This window comes from Acipenser ruthenus, chromosome 17 (assembly GCF_902713425.1).
Source record: "Acipenser ruthenus chromosome 17, fAciRut3.2 maternal haplotype, whole genome shotgun sequence".
In the NCBI taxonomy this organism is placed as follows: domain Eukaryota; kingdom Metazoa; phylum Chordata; class Actinopteri; order Acipenseriformes; family Acipenseridae; genus Acipenser; species Acipenser ruthenus.
The window spans coordinates 31,170,206-31,190,802 of record NC_081205.1 but is presented as its reverse complement, the minus strand read 5'-3'; the positions used below and the strand labels follow the sequence as shown (position 1 = coordinate 31,190,802).

The 20,597-nt window shown below is 37.7% G+C and overlaps 2 protein-coding genes across 5 annotated transcripts; both read right to left on the bottom strand.

Annotated features, from left to right (window-relative positions):
* Positions 1–220: 220 nt before the first annotated feature.
* LOC117423470 (retinol-binding protein 1-like) lies at positions 221–6,064 on the bottom strand. Its single transcript, XM_034039316.3, has 4 exons — positions 5,789–6,064; positions 4,966–5,144; positions 3,300–3,401; positions 221–650 (listed from the first exon to the last, which is right to left on the bottom strand). The coding sequence occupies exons 1-4, from the start codon at positions 5,859–5,861 to the stop codon at positions 594–596; spliced, it is 411 nt and encodes a 136-aa protein (XP_033895207.1). The 5' UTR covers positions 5,862–6,064; the 3' UTR covers positions 221–593.
* Positions 6,065–8,435: 2,371 nt separating this feature from the next.
* Positions 8,436–18,872, bottom strand: nmnat3 (nicotinamide nucleotide adenylyltransferase 3). Of its 4 annotated transcripts, none has more exons than XM_058990383.1 (5): positions 18,755–18,872; positions 16,671–16,849; positions 12,063–12,246; positions 9,838–9,944; positions 8,436–9,060 (listed from the first exon to the last, which is right to left on the bottom strand). In XM_058990383.1, exons 2-5 carry the CDS (start codon positions 16,804–16,806, stop codon positions 8,672–8,674), a joined length of 816 nt encoding a protein of 271 aa, XP_058846366.1. In that variant the 5' UTR covers positions 16,807–16,849; positions 18,755–18,872; the 3' UTR covers positions 8,436–8,671. The 4 variants fall into 4 exon arrangements, with proteins under 4 accessions (XP_058846366.1, XP_058846364.1, XP_058846365.1 ...); XM_058990381.1 differs by lacking the exon at positions 18,755–18,872 and adding an exon at positions 18,201–18,602; XM_058990382.1 differs by lacking the exon at positions 18,755–18,872 and adding an exon at positions 18,212–18,602.
* Between the last annotated feature and the right edge of the window lie 1,725 nt (positions 18,873–20,597).

Below are 20,597 nucleotides of genomic sequence, written 5' to 3'. Positions count from 1 at the left end.
GAAGTCTTAATAAACTCCCTTGATTTCTGTGAATACTCATTAGCAAGGATTAACAAAATCACCCCAGCTTTCGAAGCTGTTGAAATATAGATGCTATTGAAACCACTGCATAATACAGAATAGTATCTACAGTACTGTATATAATGTAAGTTGGACACTTTAATGGCACACATGTTTTAAACACTCTGCCCACCTTCATTCAAAGCCTACACAGTCTGGCTGGTTTTGGTTCCTTTTATTCAGAAATTGTGCACAGTTGTGTAACAAATTCAGAAAAAGAGGTCGGTTACAACTGAAGTTATTGTGGATAGTGCTTGTGAAGCTAATGTCACTGGACCTTTACACTACTGTACCAGAAAATGAAACAGATTGCAGTTTTTCCTTGATCAGTATATTAGTTGGAATAAGCAACTAAATAGAGGCACTGTTGAATATGGAGAAAGGTCCATTTCCGACAGTACAGTCTTTAAGAAACTGAAACCATGTCATTTTTCCTTGTCTGATCTCGAAGATACATGTTTTGCTGGAATCGTCGAATTTGCCTCCGTGTTCTTGCAGTTATCTCCATGTTTTCTCCAGTTTTGTACAAAGTCTCATTGCTGCACCTTCTTGAAGACTTGTTTGCATACTACTCCATTAACCCTTATTTCCTAAATGGACAGAAAAGGAATTGGGTGATTCGTTATTATGTATTGTGCTTAATACACAAATAATGATTATATAGATTCATGCACAAATACAATATGTAATGAGTGAAGCAATAAAACACCATCTTATTTACAGAGAACAAAAAAAACAGGCAGAAAAAATATATATATATTATATTTATATATATGGTATATACTTTTGGCTCTACCAATATGGATGGCCTGTATATAAAGTAAAACAGTTGTGCATTTCAGTAATATTCAATGCAATACATAATATATAAAATCCACATTATGTATAATGTAAGCTTTTGCTTTGTTTGTGCTTTTAGGCCCTTTTACCAACAATTTTGTAAAACTTAACTTAGTTTAAAATACACCCCTAAGGTTAATCATGATACATTTGCAGAGTTTGATCATTGTGTGAAACAAGTGTGTTTAATACAGAAAGTGTATTTAGAAGACAGACACATCCTTCAGGGCTGCATACATTGGATTACAATGTGTACTCTTCAAATAGAAAATGTGTGTTCCTAATTCTGAACATTTTGTGGTCCTAAGTTTGTAGGAGTAATCAATGTTACAATGACCTTCTGTTTTGAAAAAATAAATAAAAATGCCGTCCATATATATTATTGACGGATCTACACTATTAAGATTGCACTTCAGACAGCATGTTCCATAAAAATGATTACTGAATCCCATACACATGATGCATTAGTTATTAATAATGCAGCACTTAGACAGTTTATAAATCATGTATGGCCTTTTTGTTCTGCATGTATATAGCCCCTTTTTTCACATAACCTCATACCTCAAATCAAATTTTTCTATTCCTGGCTGATTAACTGCAAAGGTGAAAACCATTCCTTACCAATACATTATTAATGGACTACGATACAATCTGGGTGCCGTTCATTTAAATCAGTTTAATATATACATGTGTTAAAATATTGCCATTAAATGAACACAGGACTTTCAGGAATAGGTAGGTGTTACTGTTAAAGTCAGAAATTGGTTCAATTTAAGATCCATCCCAAAATGAGTTACTGGTAGTATTATCCAGACAAATTCTAATGGCGAATTCTAGCGATAACAGGGTATTCCTGATACCTTAAACAACATCATAATATGATTCTGTGTATGTATATACAGAGAGACAAACATATGTAGAAAACAGAAAGTACTGATTAGAGGAGAAACCTCAAAATGGAGCGAGGTAACCAGTGGTGTACCACAGGGATCAGTATTAGGTCTTCTGCTATTCCTAATCTACATTAATGATTTAGAATCTAGTTTAGTAAGCAAACTTGTTAAATTTGCAGATGACACAAAAATAGGAGGAGTGGCAAACACTGTTGCAGCAGCAAAGGTCATTCAAAATGATCTAGACAGCATTCAGAACTGGGCAGACACATGGCAAATGCCATTTAATAGAGAAAAGTGTAAAGTGTTGCATGCAGGCAATAAAAATGTGCATTATAAATATCATATGGGAGATACTGAAATTGAAGAAGGGAACTATGAAAAAGACCTAGGAGTTTATGTTGACTCAGAAATGTCTTCATCTAGGCAATGTGGGGAATCTATAAAAAAAAGGCCAACAAGATGCTCGGATATATTGTGAGAAGTGTTGAATTTAAATCAAGGGAAGTAATGTTAAAACTTTACAATGCATTAGTAAGACCTCACCTAGAATATTGTGTTCAGTTCTGGTCACCTCGTTACAAAAAGGATATTGGTCCTCTAGAAAGAGTGCAAAGAAGAGCAACCAGAATTATCCCAGGTTTAAAAAGGCATGTCGTATGCAGACAGGCTAAAAGAATTGAATCTATTCAGTCTTGAACAAAGAAGACTACACGGTGATCTGATTCAAACATTCAAAATCCGAAAAAGTATAGACAATGTCGACCCAGGGGACTTTTTTGACCTGAAAAAAGAAACAAGGACCAGGGGTCACAAATGGAGATTAGATAAAGGGGCATTCAGAACAGAAAATAGGAGGCACTTTTTTTTTTTACACAGAGAATTGTGAGGGTCTGGAACCAACTCCCCAGTAATGTTGTTCCTTCAAGAAACTGCTTGATAAGATTCTGGGATCAATAAGCTACTAACAACCAAACGAGCAAGATGGGCTGAATGGCCCCCTCTCGTTTGTAAACTTTATGTTCTTACGATATAGAGTCGTGTGTAAATGTATTAGAACACCCCATTGCTTCTGTAGTTTTGATTTGTTGTGCGAATGAAATCAAATCACTATAATTTAAAATCTCGCAAAAATGGTCAAACTAGGCAAATTAATGATTGTCATTTAATTGATGACTTCAATAAGCCACACATGCAATTAATTTAAAATAGTAAGAGAAAAGGAACACAGACCAAATTGGGAGAAATGTTGTCAGTAGTTTATAGAATAAAACAAAAATGTTCATTTTACCCAAACACATACCTATAAATAGTAAAACCAGAGAAACTGATAATTTTGCAGTGGTCTCAATTTTTTCCAGAGCTGTATACATATATATATATATATATATATATATATATATATATATATAATATATATATATATATATATATTATACACACACACACACATACACACACACATTATAAATAAATGCGAGAGAGAGAGAGAGAGAGAGACTCTACCAGGTGCATTTCATCTCCATCCACCCACTGAGTCCAGCCTCTTCCTGGTTTCTCTCCTTTCTGCACACACACAAGCTTCTCTCCTTCCCAGGTCACTGTGGTCTGAAACAAAATCCACACTGTTTTAATCTGCTTGCAGTTACTCCTAACAATTCTTCACAGACAGTGAAAGGCAGGCCTCCCTTCTCTTTGCAATACACAGTCACGGAACTGGCTAACTGGGCTCACTTGCACTGTATATTAATAGACAATCTGTGTGCTTATTTACTGCTAGTAACTGGCTTTCTAATGTATTCATACTTTATCAATGGTAGTGTGTGTGTGTGTATATATATGCACTATTTTCTTTACAAAACAAATGCCCGAAAGCACTGTACCTGAAAATAGACTAGTCATTAACATGATCTATTCTACACAAGGAATAGCATCCATGTGTAATATATTCTTGTTAATTCAATGTGCTGTTATGCACTAAACTCATAATAGCTTTCTGCTTAGTGTCATGCAATAACTTGAATAAAGTTATTTATTGCTTATCATTGGCGCCAGCTAAAGTTTTGACCAAGAATTTAGTGAAAGATTGAGTTTTTTTGTTTTTATTAACTATCAATTAGGTACAGCTAGAGGGCAGCAGAGACCTGATCAACTGAAACCAAGCGTAAAGGATGCCCAAAAATTTCTCTTCTGGTGCTTCAAAAGGAGGTGATCATTTCAAAATGGCTGAGAGAATTTAAAAGACCTGCCGGCACAGTTTCTGCAGTCAATGGTGATCGTCACCTGGCTGTGCTTGTGTAGGTTGCATTATTTGGTTACCTGCCACAAATCAGACTGACCAAATCACCACAAGCCTCATGCAGAGTGACTGATAATTTAGGGCAGACTGACAGAGAGCACTAAATATCACTGTGGCTGCATGACGTTCTCTTATCATTCTACCAGTGTCAGCAGAACTGAAAAGCTTGAATTAGCAACTGTGGTTTTTACTGCCTGTTATCTTCAAATCTTTGAGGCTTCCTGCCAATACCAACTACCGGGAATTCAGCAGTTTAAAACCTGCAATATTTGCTTTCCAATCAGCGCCAAAAAGTTACCCTCTAACCCTTGCCTCAGTCCCACATTAACCTGAACACTGCAGACTGAATTTTGTGAAATAAAAACACACAGCATCCATATACATTGTACACCTCGTTTACCACAGTATTTTTACACATTTACCATGTTTTTCCCATGATTGTACCAATTTATTCATTCATCATAGTTTACCCCGGTTTGCCATGTTTTTTAACATACCGTGCGATTTAATTGTACTTTCTTACACTTTGCTATGCTTTCACTATTAGAAACTGTTATAAGGGGCTGTATGTGTACATCATTTCGTTTTTTTTAAGTAACGGTATTCATGATTTTATAAATACTCCAATGCACTATGATAAAGGTACAGTATAGTGAAAGCCTGAAACACTGACATTACAAATGAACCACGGTAAAGTATTAGCGCTAGTGCATTCTGACACATTCAATGGAATACATACAGTTAAGAAAAAAACTTCTGTACCGATGCTCAACGTAAGTGTGAATATTTGTATTAGACTTCCAAAATGACCCAACAGCAGCCGTGCACTTTGACCTCCTGACGGTGTTGTAAGCGGCCCCTTCTAATTCTTACCATGCATTTGCGATCATCCACCCCCGACAAATCCTCTTCGAACTCCTTACCGACTTCGAAATCCATGACATAATTTTTAAAGGTGCTGAGAGTTTTAATGATCATGTGATCTCCATTCTGAATGACGTCTTTATCGGGTTTCAGCAAGGTAACGACTTTCCGAATTGCAACATTCAAGTCTGCAACAATCAAAGAGATTTAAAATGAATTCGTAAGTAAATCCCTTGCAAACTGAAGATTCGTAACTACAGCAGGAGGATCACAAGACAATCATGTGCATTTAGGACATCCTGCGCTGTAAGGGGTGCACACGTTTTATTTGATTTTGTATACAATAGTTTTCATTTGTTTTCTTAAGGTTAGTCGTTTCCCAAGCGGACTTTGTTGTTCACACTTAACACCAAACGTACCGAACCGTCTTGTTTTTTTGTTTTTTTTTAAAAAAAGGACCCAGTGTGAACACAGCCTTATATGACACATTCAGATGAATTTATGCACTGATCGAGAAATCTGACAATAAGGGAACTGCATTAAGCTGTGGAATGGCAATTAAAAGACAATGGGAAGGGAAATAATACTCTTCCTAATTGGCTGGCTGATTGGTTAACTGATTGATTGGAATCACCTGCAGAACACAGCTGCATAAAAGTCAGGGGTTTTTTTTGCAATGGTTGTATATTTGGTATTTCAGTAAGTGCAAGAAAAAAAAATATCTTTGCAACAAATCCAGCTACAGTACTTGTGTGACTGATTACCCCGCCATTGCATGAAATAATCATAATAGCAGCAACAAAATGTAATTACAAAATATAGACATTCTTACCCAATGCTTTCAAGTACTCCTCAAAGTTGTCATTACTGAGCATCTTCCAATATCCATTGAAATCTGTAGGCATTTTCCAAAAGTAAAAGCAAAACTAGCGGAGATGAATATCTTTTCCTTGCTGTCAGTAAAGAGAGCACTGTGAGAGTTAGGATCTCAATCAACAAGCCTGGTCTTGCCAAGTCTGTTTATCGCCACAGTCTGCACAATGGGAGCTCTATAACAAGATTATGTGTTGTTCTAAACACACATGCACACACAGCACCAAGGTGAACCCTCCTGATCAGTATTACAAGTGTAGCAAGCCAGATAAACCTCCTGCTTAAAAGGGATCTTCCTCCCCTCATGTTCCCCATAGCTTTCTTTCAGGGTCCTAGTTTCTATATTCTCACTCCCTTATAAATCAGCTCTCTGTTAGCACTGAACAGCATGGCCTGGTCTTATGACTGTGTCAAGGATGCTATCTCACTCACAATAAGGTTTATCAGTGTCAGACAGCTGTAATATTAAACCAGTGTTTCATGTGTGATTTGATAGTTTTGAGCAGAACTGGGTAATTGATATTACCTTGATGCTGTGAATGAATTAGTAGAGTGCTTTTCTATGATTATTTATATTGATCTGCTATATATATATTTTTCAATTGAATGTACAGTAATTTGTTGTCATTCTATATGCTGCAACCCCCTTTTTATTTGCATGCCATTAACTTAAGCTAATTGTGCATTGTCCATCGCTGATTTTGATGGCTTCTAATCATGCAATGCTCTGTATCCTACACTATACATTTGCCATCACCAAACTGTATTCCACCGAATTCTCGAGGTTCTTGAAAATGGCTATAACGAAAGTCCACTCATACAACAGGGTTTACAGTTTTGTCCAATGTAGGCGTTACCTGGTTAAAAAAAAAAAAAAAGTGCTTTGGATTTGGATACCAACAATTTTGTTTTACGCTACTTTAGAATTGCTTAAAATAAGTGTCTATTTAACAAGAGAAAGGGAGTCAAAAATGTAAAAACAGCAACTGATTTTCCAAACACATAAACCAAACAGAACAGTCCTCCAAGTAGTGCACTGAAAGCACAGAGCCCTGCTGTCATGACAAAAGAATGTGCCACAACTACATACAATTTTCTTCGAATTGAGAAGAAAGCTTTTTTTTTTATTATTGGCTATTCATTTGTATTGCTTTGTGCAGATTTGTAGAGATGATTAATGCTGTTTGAAGCTGACATCTTGTTATACCTGTTTTCAACAATAGTTATCTGCTGTATTATTGAATTGTATTTTGTCACACTTGTACTTGCTTGAACCAAAGTCACTGTATTTATCTTGCTCTTAATTGTATTATTACTTGTACTGTAACACTTGAAATGTATTTGCTTACCATTGTAAGTCACCTTGGATAAGGGCGTCTGCTAATAAATAAATAATAATAATAACAATAGGCCCTTTTGATAATGATGTGACTTAAGCCAAATCTAATACTAGTTTATTTTTTACAGTTAATTTCTCAAAGCTTTTAAATATTTAAATGTGGCGTCTTGCGAGACAAATCAGATGTAGACACAAGGTGTCTATACACGATGAAAAAGCTACTTTGGGTACCCAATAGTATAAAAAGGACTTTCTACATTACAACATAAAAAGGCAACAAATCAAATCAATCTTTGTATAAAATCCATAAAGTGCAGATATAAATGCAGAGATGTTGAAAAGATGCCGACTCTATAAGCTTGAACTGTGCATGATCTTAACATTTCACTTTTGCTATCGTGCACTGTTACGCCCAGCTCTCCTGGGGCCACCACTGAAAGACTGCAATAATGTACAGTTGGTACAGCTTGTCAAGTCTGGATGGGTAAATGGGGGACAGCCGAATGAGAGAGCCTCCTTGGTGGCTGACCATCTGAAATACCCAGGCATAGTAGTTCTTTACCATTCATTCAGAGTTTAACATTGACTCAAGTCTGTCTAGATGTATTTCCTGCTGGCCATTACAATGCAGACAAAGCCCCTAACTCGACATCAATCTGTATGGTGGTATTCATGTTATTTTACATATGGAGGCTGTTGCATGAAAAAGATATTTAGAAACAACTGTAGAAAACCACCTGAAATCAAACCAGACAGTGAACAAAAGCAGAAAGGTTTCACACGACACACACTTTCGAAAGAGGTGTGTTTATTTCAGGATGAAGCGCTTCGTAGCAATGTCAGGAGCCAGCTTCTAGCACTGAACAGTAAGATATATAATCACAGAGCGATGACATGAATGAATGTCTTTACAAGAAGCGAGGGGAGTTAAACTGGAATTAGGAATGATCTATGTTATTGGATTACATATATATATATATATATAAAAAAAAATCAATTCGTAATGCATTACATACAAATTCATATAAAACTATATTCTAACTCTACAGCCACTTATTGTAAAGTGTCCATATAAAAATACACTTTTTGATGTAGCCTGTGCAGCATCTTTGCTGTATTACCAACATTACAAAAGGGAAATTCAATCCACAGTTGGTGTTTACCAGACAGCAGGTGACACCTGAAGACTATTTGATTGAAGAACAGCTTCCGTACACACAGGCCAGAGCACCTTACACAGACACAGAACAGCCAAGAATGACTCCAATCAAGGGACAAAACATTTGTATTGTTTAATGAATAGCAGAAGTAGATTAAATCTAACAGCGTACATTTAATACAGCATGTTTTTCATTTTGCCCTGTATTAACCGCTTGTAACCACCCATAAAAAAGGCACTACATTAATAAAAAAAAAACGACTGCTTCTGATGACATTTTGTTTTCCGTCTGTGAATAAACCCGTACCCTTTCTTTCGGGGAGAGTGAAGTCCTCCTCATTCACTCATTCAGTGTTTGTTTTTAGGGGCTGCAGGATGTCACCTGCATTCTGCAGCTCGCTCTCCGCAGTGTACAAGTCATGCTGTTTAATGTACTCGATGACAGAGTCTGGGAGCAGGTACCTGACACTCTGTCCCCGGCGTAAAGCCCGCCGGATTTCGGTGGCGCTGATTTCGTTCTGGATCCACTCCCTTACCAAGTGGATATTGTGCCGGTGTCTGGTGAGGGTGTCCGACTCGTGTATGAACCTGTGCGTGTCTGTCAAGCCGCGACTGACACACACCAGGCCAAACTTGCCGACCACTTCCACAATGTGCTCTTCCCTCCACAGCTTAGGAATTTTGAATGTCTCCAGGAAATCGGCCCCACAGAGCAATTTCAGCTGCGGTGATCCTAAAGAAAAACAAATAATAAAGGAAGGTTTCTATTTTCAGCTATGCAGTCTTTATAACCATAATGAGACATTCAATAACTTAGCCTTGCTCCTTGGGTTTTTTTTATTTTTATAATTAACAAAAACTCAGGACTTTAAATAATGCAAGGAAAGAAGATGGGATTACATAAATACTTGCACAGTCCTCGTTCACAGTCAGCTTTAAACCTGCAATTTCCTGATTTATATTTTCGTAGATTTTCTCTTTCTCGTGTTAAATAATTAACCTCTCTTAATGCTTTTCATGAATAATTGCCTTTTACTATCCATTTAAGTTGCCAGAAAGAGTTTCCATTTCACTGAATGCTTCGACTGCCTCTGGAGATGGATGCAGCAGCTTTCCTCACATTTACATATTTGGCCAATTCATGTCAGTTCTGCCCATCTACACATCAGAATGAGACCTGATGAAGTGCAAGCAGGGGCAGGCATGTGCTGTAAAAAAACACCTCCCAGCACATAAAGTGCCTTGCAAGTGAAAGTTATGTTGCCAGGAATAGTGCTGAGATGGAGCATTGTATTCACAGTCCACCCCTGTGTCTTCAACATAGCTCTCAAACATGTCTCTTAGTACAGCTGGTACACCATAGTGTAACCATTAACCTGTCCCCTTGCAACACTGCCTCTAGTGGATGTGAGAAATACATCAATAAGAAATACTGCATTGAACAAAGGAGGTATTTCTCACATCCACTTGGAGGCAGATTAAAACCGGTCTCTGTAAGCATGCAGCATACCTGGATATGAGTTCATGTCCTGCTTGTCCTGTCCTGTCTTGTTCACACGTGTATCTTGCACACTTCCCTTTAGGTGATCAGGATTGAGCAGTCTGTTATAATGGTGTCTACAGTATAATGGGAGGGGGGTTTAAAAAAAAAAAAAAAAAAGAAAAAGAAAAAAGGCTACTGTTTGAAATTATCCTCTCAGATGTAGAAGGTTTAGTCTGACTTTCAATTACTCAAGAACAATGTGCTTTTGGGCTGCAGCAAAGCAAGACAAGAGGCCACTTCATGTTTTAATCAGTTGTTTGTGAAATGCAGCTTAAAGGGAAAAGCAGCTTAAAGGGTATTTACATTAGTGGCAAGGAGCATTTTGTAACATGTGACAAGTGCTTGGAGCCAAGGACTCTCCCATTCTCTCTCAAGTGCAAATTCCAAGAAAAGGGGCTTTTGAACCTGTCGTCTCCATGCTACTGTAAACAACGTACTTGAAATTAAGAATGTAGAAAAAGAAAACCTGCATTGCCAGACCAACTGCTACAGTAGCTACATATTATTTCATGTCCATGGTAAGACATCACTGACATTACAGTAAGTCTTTACTGTATGGAGGCTGTGTGGTCCAGTGGTTAAAGAAAAGGGCTTGTAACCAGGAGGTCCCCGGTTCAAATCCCACCTCAGCCACTGACTCATTGTGTGACCCTGAGCAAGTCACTTAACCTCCTTGTGCTCAGTCTTTCGGGTGAGACGTAATTGTAAGTGACTCTGCAGCTGATGCATAGTTCACACACCTTAGTCTCTGTAAGTCGCCTTGGATAAAGGCGTCTGCTAAAAACAAACAAACAAACAAAAAAAAAAAAAAAAAAAAAAAAAAACCTTCGACATGGGGTACAGTTTACGAAGCAGTACTGAAAACACACGAGCAAGCAAAAATATGAACAATGCATGACCTAGATTTTTAGACACCCGCTCAAGACTGTGAAATGGTATTTTTGGCATCAATCCTTGCTGTACAGCTATAATTTATTAATGCACTCTTCCACTTACTCTAAACTTTGCTCAGATTATGGTTGACCTTATTTTATAGTACAGTAATTAAATATTAGTGTATATACGGAAGGTGCTGTCAGCAGAAAATGAAAAAAGTGTTTAAGAACTGCCACTTCCCACACCGGTGAAATGTTTCTGTTTTGAACACAAAACCTACAGTACACTGAATACATAAACCTCCTGCAGAAGTCTTCTACTGTGGGGTACCCCGTTCCAGTAAATTAACGTTGAAAAGGAGGGAAAAGCATTTCTTCTGCACCCTTTTTGAAATTATGTTACATGAACAAACCCAAACCATGCTCATAATGTTCATTTCATTTTGCCACAGAACACAGTACAGGTTCAACACAGGTTCAATCTCTTTGCACAATAGAGAACAGGCAGTATTGAAGCTTGCCAATCTAGCGTTCTTGAGCAAAACAAACGTTTTTATCATGCAGACCAATGGCACTAAGGACTTAAGTACAGTATCTGCACTCCGATACCTGCGATCAATGTGTAGGTCACCTGTATGAACATAATATATGCTTACAGGCACTTACTCCTATATATTTTCAATGCAACAATTAAAAGCTTTGTAGCACACTGCAGAAATGTCTTCTGAGAGCTGAATAATTACTCTAGCCCTTGCTAGAGATAACAAATTGCATGCTGTTTCCCAAAAAGACGAGAGGTGTTACTCAACATGCAAGTCCGTTGAAAAGGCCATGACCGACCTGTTAATGCCATTTGTATCTGTCTATAATCAATTCAAATATTGCTAACTACAATACAATTAGCAGGAAAAAAATCTTGGGTAAGAAAGCAAAAGATTACAATGAAGGTTTTCATTGAAAAGTCAACATATTCATTCAATTACTGTTCTTATTCTAATCTCCAACCACAAAAAATGTATTGTACTCCCGAGAACCCGATACCTGCCAGCCAATTACATCTTCACTAATACCCACAGGCCAAGCTCCTGTTACCTCACTGGAATTAACACAACTTCCTCCAGCAAAGTAAAAACGATAATGAATCTGCAGAACCAAATCATTCCAATATTGGAACAAAGAACTGGAATGGAGGGGCGGGCTTTACCCATTCCTGCTTGCAATGATACTGGAATTGTTCTGGGGGGGGGACATGAGAGGCAGCCAGAAAGAAAGCCTGTATTTATATAAAAACACGTTCCACTGTTGGACTGTCTTTACCTCAGTACCTCGACTGTCTCGCTCCAGTGCTGTTGTTTGCTCTCCCAGGGGTCCACTCCGATCCAGTTAGAAGTCTCCAGAGCCAGACGACTCATGGCAACACGGTGTGTTGCCGAGACCAGGCCTTTCTTGCCATATTCATCACTGACAGGGGAAACGATGCCCTCAATGACTTTATATCGTCCTTGAAGAACAAACAGACACAGCCTTACAAAAACATAACGTGATAGAGTCAATTACTGCTTAGAGAACCCTGGGGACTGAGAAAGTGCTGGGAAAAATGTTTTAAATAACTAAAATATATATATGTATTTTTTTTTTTAAAGATGCCTACAAGATTAACTTACACCTGATCATTTGTTTTAGAGGAAGATTATGTATTTACAGGATGACATGCTGGCAACATATTTACAAATATTACATTCAGGCAAGAGAGAGAAACTCAAAGCCTCAGATGCCCTGGGGCTTACAGTAAATACAATCCTGTTCTGTATGCATACCAGTCAGGATGTCAGCTTATTATTACTTGATTTAGTACCCTAATTAAGACTGACGTAAACCCCCTTGTTGAAAGGCCAGTGTATTAGCACATGATACCATGCTGTAATACTGTCCTCCAGAGCTCCCTGTTCATTCACTGAAGCACATAAAGCCTTTTACAAGACTCTCTCTCTCTCCCCTGCTTATATGAATATTTCTTCTTGTGTACCCCTGGCAATGCAGATTTAGTGAGAGGATTCACTGTATGCTGGAGGATTAAGCAAGTCCTAGGCGTTTATTATACCACGACAACGGTCCATCAAAATGTATAAGTTGGAAAAAAAAATAAAAGCAAAAAGAAAAGCAAATCAATTGTGGTACAGTACCAGTGTTGCATTCATTACATAGTAACAGAAAGTAATTTGGCTTTAAAGAATAAGAAATATAATTCCTTCATTTAATATTTGATGGGTTTATGACAAATGCAGCAAATTGCCTAATACCGTATGGAAACACTGAACACAACTTTCACAACTGATTTGAAAGCTAGTTTCCAAAACAAAACACAGCACTTTTACCTCATCTATGTTTCCTCTGCCTTTATCAGTGGAAAAGGGATGCAGACTGAGATAAGAACACACAATCCTCAAGCTGCTTTCAGAATAAACCCTGTGTTACACAGGGGAAAAAGAAAAATCCTGAATGACAAAACGCAAATGCGCACACGTACATACATACTGGAGAAAATAAGCCTTCCAATCTGTGAAGGACCACACTCTGGGATTAGCCACGCACGAGGCAAACCCAGAGTCTCCAGCATAATCTCATGGAATAAAAGTTTTAAGGCTTTATCGGCCAGAACAGAAATGCTTTTCTTCTAAAACCACTAAATAGACACAATACATTCTTTGCTACGGTCAATTTAAAGCTCTGTAATGGGAAAAAAAATAAAATCGCCATAATCTACAGTTTTGAACCAAAGGCACATCACAGTGCAGGCTCCCTGCTACAATGTGTGCATGCAATCTTTTAAACAGACTGCAAACCAGGAGTCATACCATTGTTTATCAATACATAGATTTTCAGAGACGTTGCCATTAAATACATGTGCAATAAATGTGAAAGCCACACTGTAATTCAGTGTACTCAGACAAGGGCTACAGTATATTGGAAGCAGGCCAGGAACGGCAGTGTTTCACCCCTGTGCAGGGTCATGGTTCCTTTGATCGCTACAAAGCATATATGAACGTAACTGTTTAACCTACTCAATGAATCCCCCCCCCCCCCCCATATTAAAAAAAAACTAAAATGCTGCATAGTTCAGGTAGTGGGGTTTATTCAATTGATCTGAACAAAGACAGTATTTAAGTCCTCCAACATTGCTGTCAATTGAACAGACCCCAGGATGACACCAGCAAAGCCACAAGCTTGTGATCACAACGTGAACAAAAAAATAAAAAGCAGCACAAAGGTACTACAGGCTAACCTCAGCAGGTTCTTCAGGAGCAGGAATACTGAATATTCCACCATAATGATAACCAATGGCAACATATCCTTTTTTTTAATCCCACTGTTGTGAGTAGCATGCTTTATCAAATGAAATGTACTGTCACACATGTTTCAATCCACACAGATATCTATATTTACATTTGAATCTATGCTTATGATGTCTCACTGAGTTCAAACCTAATCTAAAACACACATTTATAAATTCCATGTAAACGAACAGAAATAGATACATTATGAGCTTGTTATTTGACTTCATTACTGCAATAGGATCACATCCTGCAGATCCTAGTATACAAAGCCTTTCACGTACCTGCAGGTGCTAGCAAAGTATAGAGGCTGTATTACTGTTCAAAAATAAGGATGGTGTGTGAAGGTCTGGCTTCTAGTGTAAAGTACCCCAGATTACATTTCTTGAACCTTGATAATATTCATATGGTTTCTAATGGCTTAAAACTAAATGATCACAAGGAGGTTTGTATACAGTACTTTGTTCTTATCATTGATCACAATTTACCATGGATTTATCAATGAACACAGAATGTAACTGTCTTTACTAATGTCAACCATCACATGAGCTCACATATGCGCTCCACTGCGAAACACGGCATGACAGTTATACAGGCATGTGTCAGTTTAGCATGCTCATGAACTTGACACAATAGTTTTTATCTTCAATTCAAGAAAACGTGCGAGGATCTGTTCCGCCAAGTCTAACAAAACAGAATATTTTACATTTTATTTCACTATAATAAAATGGTAAAAATCAAACAATGTTACACTGTGTTTGCTTGTTCCAGTTCATGCTAGTCCTGTCCCAAATGCAGAATCTTCCAAAAACTACTTTACTGCGTTTAAAGTTTTGCATCACCTAGAATTTTAGGATTGGGACACAATTTTAAAAAACCAAAAAAAAAAAAAATAATGAACATAATTTGGATCTTTTATTTAACATCATCAAAGAAACTACAAAATGATATTCCAAAAGTCTGCAGGAAGCCATAATAGTAGTACAGTTTTTCATGTTAGATTTCAAAATGCCACATTGGTCAGTTGTTCGTTAAGTCTATGGAAAACTACAAAGCGGTATGTAATTTAATATGTTAACGTAACATTATTCAGCAGGTTTCATTTGACATTATGAAGCAAAATGAGTTAATTCCATAGGGTGATGGAAAACCTTTAGCTGTAGCTGTACATTGAAAATGACCTCTTTTTGGTTTTGGTTTTTAAAAAAGCGCTACATTTTTTTTACAGTTTAATCTTGCTTGCAAGCTCACGGATTAATAGCCGAGTATGAATCTTTAATCCATCATCAGGCCTGAGAAACAACACTAAAATGAACATTGAAGTTAATGGACTGGTACAGTATAGAGAGAATAATACAGGATGACACAGATGCAAATAACACTTCCACAGGCATAGCTATATAAGAAAATGTAGGTTACATCCATCTCTGTGAACATGGTTCCTACAGTTCAGAGACCCAGTTATTTACTTCACAGTGTACAATACCTGTCAGCATGGTGCTATATGTTATGCTTCATTAGAATCCTTTTCAAGTAATTTGCATATTAAAAACTGACATTTACAATTAGCTAAAGCTAAGTAATTTGGCCCTGCACAGTTAAATAGACTCGATCCCCAATCAGAGGCAATCTGTGGGGTATTTGTTTTATTTTCAATTCAAAAGTCAGCATGGTACTGTATGTTCATATGTTTTATCAGATTTTTTTTTTTTTCAGGCTAATTGAAGACTCTGCAAACTCAGTCAAATTCTAAAACGGATTGTAGTAAATAAACAAAAACCATCGTCATGCAAATTGTTCTTTAAATCTGTGGGTACAAACACTAAACACAAACAGAAATAAACTTTTTTTCAAACTATTTTTAGTTGAAAGCACTACACTTCACATTAGAAAATGCAGATGAAACACTGCAGGCTAAGCGTGGCTGTTTGCACAGAAATTAATGTGAAACAGAAAAATATAAATGTAGATTAGGATGCAATTCAGTTCTCACATGTGATGGTATTAAATGGATTATGAAGTGCAAATATTGTATTAAAAAAAAAACTGAAAAACTGCTTTATAATACAAGAGTTGTTATCTTGTAGTAGCAGATGCAATATGCTTAATCAGTGCTTTGGAAGCAGATGGTACATTGAGTGGAAAGCGCTGTTTCTACTTCAAATGCAATGCAATGCATTTTCCAGGCTGGGAAACATACGATTGCTTCTCAACCCAAAGGCAGATTCCACTGAGAAATCTGCGCCACCTGCTTGAGAAATGACATGCAATTACCCGAGGCACTTTTCCGACCAGCTCAAAACAGACCCTTTATTTGTGTGCTTTAAACTCAAAGAGGTGAAAGACCTAGCAAGCAACGCAGTATGCAGAACTGAATAGCAAATACAGCACGCCCATTCATAACATTGGGTCAGCAACCGTCCTATGCTGGTCAAACCAAATTATCAGGTATTATCAATCCTAAAGTAAGTTGTCTTGTATTAAAATGAGTTCCCCATTACATTAACATAACAGCCATTAGATAGTTTAGGTAATTTGACAAACGTAACCGCTACCTTTCATAATTTAAGCTAAAACACCTCAAATGACCTACTGCAGTACAGGAGCTGGCAGTAACAACCTGTTTGATGCAGATGGTCCCTCGCTAATTCAAACAAGCGCATGTGCTGGTGGGTAATGGGGTTGAAGGAGCCACATGCAAGCAGAACTAGGGGAATCCTCCCGACCATTTCCAAACAGCGCTAAAAGCCGTCCTCCTCACTTCATGTTTTGCTGTAAAAAATGTAAAAAAAAAAAATTAAAGCAATGCAAACACAGGTATGCATCATTGAGAACTTTCACTAAAGGCTGCCACCGCTGAGGGAACCAGACAAACCACAGGGTAACAGCTTGATTACTAGAATATAAGGAAATGTATGAACGAGGGGGCATTCCGCCCAGCCATGCTTGTCTGATTCCTTGTAGCTGATTAATCGCAAAGCTGATTCTGCCTAGGCAACATAACTGCTAATCCATCCCATGTGAACTCTGCAGGACCCTGGTCGTTCCTTCAGGGATCATTATTATTATTATTTATTTCTTAGCAGACGCCCTTATCCAGGGCGACTTACAATCGTAAGCAAATACATTTCAAGTGTTACAGTACAAGTAATAATACAATAAGAGCAAGATAAATACAATGACATTGGTTCAAGCAAGTACAAGTGTGACAAAATACAATTCAATAATACAGCAGATAACAGTGACAGTTACATCAAGATAGGATTAAATACAAAATACTACAGATTAAACACTTTACAGTACTCTGCAGTACAGGATTAAATGGGTAAATCTGTTCATTTTGTTCATAGACATACACAAAACACATACTTTTATGCAAGATAGCCAAGTGCAAACTTCCCGTGAACAAAATGTCTCTGTGGGGATAATAATATTCTGCAACCGAATGATCAAACTGTTCTCTCTTTTTTCAGTCAAGCCGTTGTTGTGTGCGCTCTCTTGATGGATATCCCGCAGTTGTTGCTAGGTATGTGCAACCATAAGCGCAGATCGAGTGCTATGTCACATTCTCTGACTCTGCAACAGGCAGCGGCGGCAATGTTCTAGATCTCGTTGGAATCACAAACTATGCAACCAAATCTGCACATCCTGCAGACATGTGTGTTATGTTTAAAACGAAACTAAGTTTGCCCTGTTATTACTGGTTCGATATTGTCAGATACTTATGCGTGTGTTGCTTTAATAATGGATTACTTTGACTGTGCCACAAACGAATACTTTAGCAGCAGGCTTCAACTTAGTTATGGAACTCCGAATGCTTAATTCAGAGCGAACGTTTTCCATTGAACCTCCTTAATCTAGCGATCCTGAAAATCCATATATTAATAAAAAAAACAGTAATTATAAAAACAGTCCCTGTTAACAAATGACCTTAATCTCAGTTCGTATACCTTTCACCCAAATGCTTTGTAATACCGAGTAGTTTGGTTAACTGAGTAACTACGAATGACGCATGATGAACTCATAACATAAGTTATACGATAACTATTTATAAACAGTATATAACATTGCCATTTATTGTACTATTATTAGAGATAACAATCAAAACCACTCATATGATTACCTTTCTCTTACCAATGTATACAAGGTGTGCAACACGAGTTTCACTCCCCCAGAGCAAATGCCGTATTCTATGTGTCCTGATGAGAACCGTACGTCGTGTACAGAGACCTCTGCTGGTTGCATTGAAAACACTTTGTACCAGTCTTTTACTTCCCAAGTTCCTAATTTTTTTACTGCCTGAAAGTAGACAGGACATGGGAGTTGTTTATAGTTTTCGTCAAGTAGACAAAGTTTCAACGTCCCTCCTGTTTGGCTAGCGAGGAACTCCCTTGCTAGTGCCACGGAGGTATAGCGTGGTGCCTTTGCTGTGATGCTGCGGATGACTTGAAACAGATTTGAGCTCGTAGCTGTGAGAAGACCCAGCGGGGTACAGTGTTCAAGACAGTGGTAAAGCTGAAACATGCGCCAGCATGCTTCCAAACCCCATATCTTACTACGAGCCCACAGCCTATGAAAGATGTATAGCCTGCACTGAAGACCAGGGCTTATATTGGATTGATGTACAACAACAGTAAGGGAATACTGAGGCAAAATCACTGCTTTAAGTAACTGTACCTGCTAAGGTGCTGCTGAGTTTTATGATTTATTATGTTTTCTTTTTTACGCCTTAGTTATGGTGTTGCGTTGCGATCCTCTCGCCAGGTCGTCTTTGTTAATGAGAATGTATTCTCAGTTGTCTCAGTGAGACTCTCATCTGGATAAATAACAGTTTTAATTGACTGATTGACCATGGTTAAAAAAAATAAGAAAAGGATGGTAAATCAATTGTATAACCCTTATTAACAGTCCGAGCCTTGTCGAGAGTTCATTATCCAGTGTGGTTGTTTGTAATTGATTTTCTTGCTCTGTGTACCAGTGTGCTCAACATGATTTTTGAAGAATTGGTACAGCAATGCTGTCTGTTAAGTAGGCGATGCATACCATTGTGATTGATAGGGTTTTAATTATTTTAATACCTTAACAATAGCCTCAACCCTAATGATAACGTTATTATTGGAAAACGGAGACAATTACAGATAATTACTTTATTATTCCTGTTAATGATTGACTGTTAAATATAAAGCAGACTACTTTATTTGATTTTTTACTGACTAAACCTTTGCTTGAGTGAAAACATTGAACATTAAAACAGGAAAAAACAGCAGGTAGTAAAAAAAGAAAATAAATACATTACAGTATTGTGCTAATCACATAAGCAACCCCAGAAACCTGGATTTCTGAACCGAGTGGTACACTGTCTAACACTTTCAGAGTGCATGAGGTTAGAACTTCATATACAGTACATTCACCAGCCCCATAGTCCCACTGGAACGTCAGAGAGGGCACTAACAAGATCTACAACAGCCACATTTGATGGAAGGCAGTCAAGATGGCACAAGGTTAATGCACGTCACTTAAAAATGTATCATTTTAAAAAACGTACCCTCTCTGATCTCTCTCTCTCCATTCTCACCACCACTTGCACTGAGTGCATTGGTAGCCTGTACATAACAAAGTGTTATTGCTGAAAATGCAGCTAACCTGTCCATGAACTGCTTCAGTGACACGCGACAATGCCCTGCTCCACGAACGCCGGAGAAGTGATGGAAAACTGAAGCACACTCAATGTTAAAATACACAGCAGCTTGGGTGCTACTGTATAAAAATGTTATGATAACCTTTTGTACAGAATAGTGTCATCTCATGGATGTCTTGTAACATTTTGAGCTGAATTGCAGATCACAAATCTGCCAGTTCAGTATATTATGTTGAGTTTAAGGTTTTATATTGTGTCATAAATGTGTAATAACTTCAAAGTTTACCATTGTGTTTTGGTATATGTTCTATTACAGCCTCCTCTGTCCTGTCCTTATGTGAACCGACATGTGTTTTATTCTCCTTGTTGTACTGTGAGATGAAGAGAAGCTGGCATTTGGGTTGTATTCTGCCAGAGGGATATTTGTGAGGCTTGTGCTTTATATTTTTAGGGTTTCTCACTGAAGCTGAACAGAGATCTAAAATATTCGGATCAGCTGGTTAATGTGCAAGGCACACATGCCTTTAACCTCTGGAGGCCTGGGTTTAAATGGTGGGATTAAAAGTCCTAACCGAAAAAAACTTATTAAATAATATTGGGGAGAACACGTGTCTGATTTGAAAATGATCAATTACTAAACCAAGCAGATTTATCCGTGTTGCTGTCAGCCCTTGTTTTGTGTGTCCCTTTGTGGGTTCAGGTAAAGGGCTCATTGATTGTGCACAGCCCTGACTTTAATGGAGAGTTCCTTTCCACCATCAGGGAAACAATCCAAAGTCTCCAAAAATGTATGGCTGAAATAAGCACTCAGAGCAGACAAAAATGCAGCTCTTAGATGACAGAGTAACACCTGAACACACAATTCAGTTATTAATGGAAGCT